Source organism: Tachyglossus aculeatus, chromosome 22 (assembly GCF_015852505.1).
Source record: "Tachyglossus aculeatus isolate mTacAcu1 chromosome 22, mTacAcu1.pri, whole genome shotgun sequence".
In the NCBI taxonomy this organism is placed as follows: domain Eukaryota; kingdom Metazoa; phylum Chordata; class Mammalia; order Monotremata; family Tachyglossidae; genus Tachyglossus; species Tachyglossus aculeatus.
The window spans coordinates 53,259,325-53,264,583 of NC_052087.1; the positions used below are offsets into that span (position 1 = coordinate 53,259,325).

Here is a 5,259-nt window from a genome sequence, read left to right on the forward strand (position 1 = left end):
CTTATAATAATAATAATAATAATAATAATAATGATAATAATAATAATAATAATAATAATAATAATAATAATAATAACAACACCCACCCACCAGGGTACCCAGTTGAGGAACTCAGCCCGGGAAAGAGCCCGGGCTTTGGAGTCAGAGGTGAGGGGTTCGCATCCCGACTCCGCCACGTCTGCTGTGTGTCCTTGGGCAAAGTCACTTAACTTCTAGCCCGTGAGCCCACTGTTGGGTAGGGGCCGTCTCTATATGTTGCCAACTTGGACTTCCCAAGCGCTTAGTCCAGTGCTCTGCACACAGTAAGCGCTCTATAAATACGATTGTTTGATTGATTGACCGTCTCTATATGTTGCCAACTTGTCCTTCCCAAGCGATTAGTCCTGTGCTCTGCCCACCGTAAGCACTCAATAAATACGATTGAGTGAATGAATGAATGAATACAAGGTGATCAGGTTGTCCCACGGGGGGCTCCCAGTCTCCATCCCCATTTTCCAGATGAGGTCACTGAGGCGCAGAGAACTCAAGCGACTGGCCCAAGGTCACACAGCAGACCTGCGGCGGAGCCGGGATTAGAACCCATGGCCTCTGACTCCCAAGCCCAGGCTCTCTCCACTGGGCCACGCTGCTTCTCTCGTTATTCATTCATTCATTCATTCATTCATTCAATCACATTTATTCCACTGGGCCACGCTGCTTCTCTCGTTATTCATTCATTCATTCATTCATTCATTCAATCACATTTATTCCACTGGGCCACACTGCTTCTCTCGTTATTATCATTATTCATTCAATCGTATTTATTGAGCACTTACTGGGTGCGGAGCAGTGGACTAAGCGCTTGGGAAGTCCAAGTTGGGAACAGAGAGAGAGACGGTCCCTATCCAGAAGCGGGCTCACAGTTGTAATAATCAATCAATCAATCAATCAATCGTATTTATTGAGCACTTACTGTGTGCAGAGCACTGGACTGAGCGCTTGGGAAGTCCAAGTTGGAAAAGGTGATCAAGTTGTCCCATGGGGGGACTTACAGTCTTAATCCTCATTTTACAGATGAAGTGACTGAGGCCCAGAGAAGCTAAGTGACTTGCCCAAAGTCACTCAGCTGACAGTTGGTGGATCCCAAGCGCTCAGTCCAGTGCTCTGCACACAGTAAGCGCTCAATAAATACGATTGATGATGATAATCATCATCAATCGTATTTATTGAGCGCTTACTGTGTGCAGAGCACTGGACTGAGCGCTTGGGAAGTCCAAGTTGGCAACATATAGAGACAGTCCCTACCCAACAGTGGGCTCACAGTCTAAAAGGGAGAGACAGAGAACAAAACCAAACATACTAACAAAATAAAATAAAGAGAATAGATATGGACAAGTAAAATAAATAAATAAAAAGAGTAATAAATATGTACAAACATATATAAATATATACAGGTGCTGTGGGGAAGGGAAGGAGGTAAGATGGGGGGATGGAGAGGGGAACGAGGGGGAGAGGAAGGAAGGGGCTCAGTGTGGGAAGGCCTCCTGGAGGAGGTGAGCTCTCAGTAGGGCCTTGAAGGGAGGAAGAGAGCGAGCTTGGCGGATGGGCAGAGGGATTGGGAGCATTCCAGGCCCGGGGGAGGACGTGGGCCGGGGGTCGATGGCGGGACGGGCGAGAGCGAGGCCTAACGGTGAGGAGATCAGTGATGGAGGAGCGGAGGGTGCGGGCTGGGCTGGAGAAGGAGAGAAGGGAGGTGAGGTAGGAGGGGGCCAGGGGATGGATGGATGGATGGACAGCCTGGAAGCCCAGGGGGAGGAGTTTCTGCCTGATGCGCAGATTGATTGGTAGCCATTGGAGGTTTTTGAGGTCACGCTGCTTCTCCATAAATATAATAAATGTCTGAAACGGCTGTCTCCCGCCCTCAGCGCTCCCGCGGAGGAGAGGAGCTTGCCCAGGAGGCCGGGGGGCTACCAGCCCATCATCCGCTCTCCCGCCAGGACTCCCGAGAAGACCCCCGTCCCGCCCGCCGCCTGCCCGCTGACCACCAACACCACCTTCCCGAGGCTGCCCAGCCGGCCCACCCTCACCCCCTTCTCCGCCCGGGGCTGCAAACCCTGACCACCGGCCCCCCAATCTCCATCATCTCCGCCCTCATCCCTGCTTGGGGGGGTCTTCCCCACCACCCCTACCTCAAATCACATCCCTCCCCACCCCTCCTGCCCCCTCACAGCTTCCTGGAAAGCCTTCCTCGATGCCCACCTTGGTGCCCCATGTAGATGACTTTATTCACTGACGTATCCACTCTCCTCGACCCATTTTTGTTTCGCCCGGTTGGGTGGGACGTTGGCTGTAATCATCATCATCATCATGATGGTATTTGTTAAGCGCTTGTTCTAAGCACCTGGGGAGGTTCCAAGGTGATCAGGTTGTCCCACGGGGGGCTCACGGTTTTAATCCCCGTTTTCCAGATGAGGGAACTGAGGCCCAGAGAAGTGAAGCAACTTGCCCAAAGTCACACAGCTGACAGTTGGCGGAGCCGGGATTTGAACCCATGATGATGATGGTATTTGTTAAGCGCTTGCTATGTGCAAAGCACTGTTCTAAGCGCCCGGGGAGGTTCCAAGGTGATCAGGTTGTCCCACGGGGGGCTCACGGTTTTAATCCTCGTTTTCCAGATGAGGGAACTGAGGCCCAGAGAAGTGAAGCGACTTGCCCAAAGTCACACAGCTGACAGTTGGCAGAGCCGGGATTTGAACCCATGATGATGATGATGATGGTATTTGTTAAGCGCCTGCTATGTGCAAAGCACTGTTCTAAGCGCCGGGGGGATACAAGGTCATCAGGTTGTCCCACGGGGGGCTCACGGTTTTAATCCTCGTTTTCCAGATGAGGGAACTGAGGCCCAGAGAAGTGAAGTGACTTGGCCAAAGTCACACAGCTGACAGTTGGCAGAGCTGGGATTTGAACCCATGACCTCTGACTCCAAAGCCCGGCTTTCCACTGAGCCGCGCTGCTTCCCGTTGGACCGGATGCCCCCCATTCCCTCCCCCGGCCCCCTACTCGGGGGTCAGGGGTCAGGGACCGGATTCCTCTTCTCTGGTTCCACATGCCAAGTGCTTGGAATAGTGCTTCGCCCACAGCGGGCGCTCAATAAATACCAACGACGAAGACAACGGCCGCACCCTGGGGCAGGGGGAGGACGGGGCGGCTGCAGAGCGCCGGAGACGGGGCGGTGGGAGGACCAGATTTCAGCAGAGATGGGAGCCCCCACCCCTGGGAATAATAATAATAATAACGGTATTTGTTAAGCGCTTACTCTGTGCCGGGCCCTGTGCTAAGCGCCGGGGTGGAAACAAGCAAATCGGGTTGGACACAGTCCCTGTCCCATATGGTGCTCACAGTCCCAATCCCCATTTTACAGAGGAGGTCACCGAGGCCCAGAGACCGATGATGATGATGATGATGGCATTTGTTAATCAATCAATCAATTAATCAATTGTATTTATTGAGCGCTTCCTGTGCGCAGAGCACTGTACTAAGCGCTGGGGAAGTACAAGGTGGCAACATATTGAGACGGTCCCTACCCAACAGTGGGCTCACAGTCTAGAAGTTAAGCGCTTAGTATGTGCAAAGCACTATTCTAAGCACTGTGGGGGACCCAAGGTGATCAGGTTGTCCCACGGGGGGCTCCCAGTTTTAATCCCCATTTTACAGATGAGGGAACTGAGGCCCAGAGAAGCGAAGTGACTTGCCCAAAGTCGCCCAGCTGACAATCGGCGGAGCTGGCATTTGAACGTATTTATTCCATTTCTTTTATTTTGTTAATACGTTTTGTTTTGTTGCCCGTCTCCCCCTTCTAGCCTGTGAGCCCGCTGTTGGGTAGGGACCGTCTCTAGATGTTGCCAACTTGGACTTCCCGAGCGCTTAGTACAGTGCTCCGCACCCAGTAAGCGCTCCCGGTCTCCATCCCCACTTTCCAGAGGAGGTCACCGAGGCCCGGGGGGAAGTGAAGTGACCGGCCCAAGGTCACACTGCAGGCAAGTGGTGGAGCCGGGATCGGAACCCATGATCTTCCGGCTTCCAGGCCTGGGCTCTAACCAATCAATCAATCGTATTTATTGAGCACTTACTGTGTGCAGAGCACTGTACTAAGCGCTTGGGAAGTACAAGTTGGTGACATATAGGGACAGTCCCTACCCAGCAGTGGGCTCACAGTCTAAAAGAGGAGCAGCGTAGCTCAGTAGGAAAGAGCATAGGCTTTGGAGTCAGAGGTCATGGGTTCAAATCCCAGCTCTGCCAATTGTCAGCTGACTATGGGCTAGTCACTTCACTTCTCTGGGCCTCAGTTCCCTCATCTGTAAAATGGGGATGAAGACTGTGAGCCCCACGAGGGACAACCTGATCACCTTGTAACCTCCCCAGTGCTTAGAACGGTGCTTCGCTCGTAGTAAGCGCTTAATAAATGTCATTATTATAAAAGGGGCGGGGGGACTAGGCCAGGCTGCTGCTTGGGAATCCGGGAGGGTCCGGGGCGGTGGCGGGGAAGGGCCCTGGCTCGTCCTCGTCTACACTGGTCATTCCGCTTTTCCGGCAGGGGCTGCCACCCGCGGCCTCGCCGTGCCCAGTTGGCCCGGTCGTGTGGGTGCCCGCGTCCCCCGGGGTAGGCCGGGGTGTCTCGCGGCGGCCTGCGAGGGCAAGGCCGGAGGGCCCCAGGGGTAGAATGTGTGGGACCCCCAAAGAGGAAGGGGGCACGTCCAACGGCGGCCCCCGGCTCCGTTCCGATCAGCTGAGACGGGCAGGAGACGGGGGTCCCGGCTGCCCTCTCTGCCCACCGAGCCTGGGCGAGAAGGCCATCGCTTTCGCCGCTCCGAGCTCAATCGGTGGCCCACCCCTGTGACGGAGAGCGGGCACCGGAGCGGAGATATCGGCTCCGGGGGGCAGCCCTGGCACCCTGATAATAATAATAATGGCATTTATTAAGTGCTTACTATGTGCAAAGCACTGTTCTAAGCGCTGGGGAGGTTACCAGGTGATCAGGTTGTCCCACATGGGGCTCACAATCTTCATCCTCATTTTACAGATGAAGGAACTGAGGCCCAGAGAAGTGACTCGCTAATAATAACGACGACGATGGCAATTGTTAGGGGGGCCTCGGAGACTGTTGGGGTTCAGCGTTGGGTGGTCCCGCGCCTCGGGCCTGAGGAGCCTAGTTATGATTTGTTTCCTGCATGGTGCGGGTCTGCGTTCGGGTTCTGCGTGCGGTGTGTGTGGGGGGGTGTT

The 5,259-nt window shown here is 54.2% G+C and overlaps 1 protein-coding gene across 1 annotated transcript in view; it reads left to right on the top strand.

The window, feature by feature from the left end:
- The window catches only part of LRRC56 (leucine rich repeat containing 56), an 81,835-nt gene extending 79,580 nt beyond the window's left edge, over positions 1-2,255 (top strand). The window contains exon 12 of the mRNA XM_038765374.1: positions 1,905-2,255. Coding sequence (XP_038621302.1) covers positions 1,905-2,255 — 351 coding nt within the window. The remainder of the gene's footprint in view (positions 1-1,904) is intronic.
- The last annotated feature ends 3,004 nt before the right edge of the window (positions 2,256-5,259 follow it).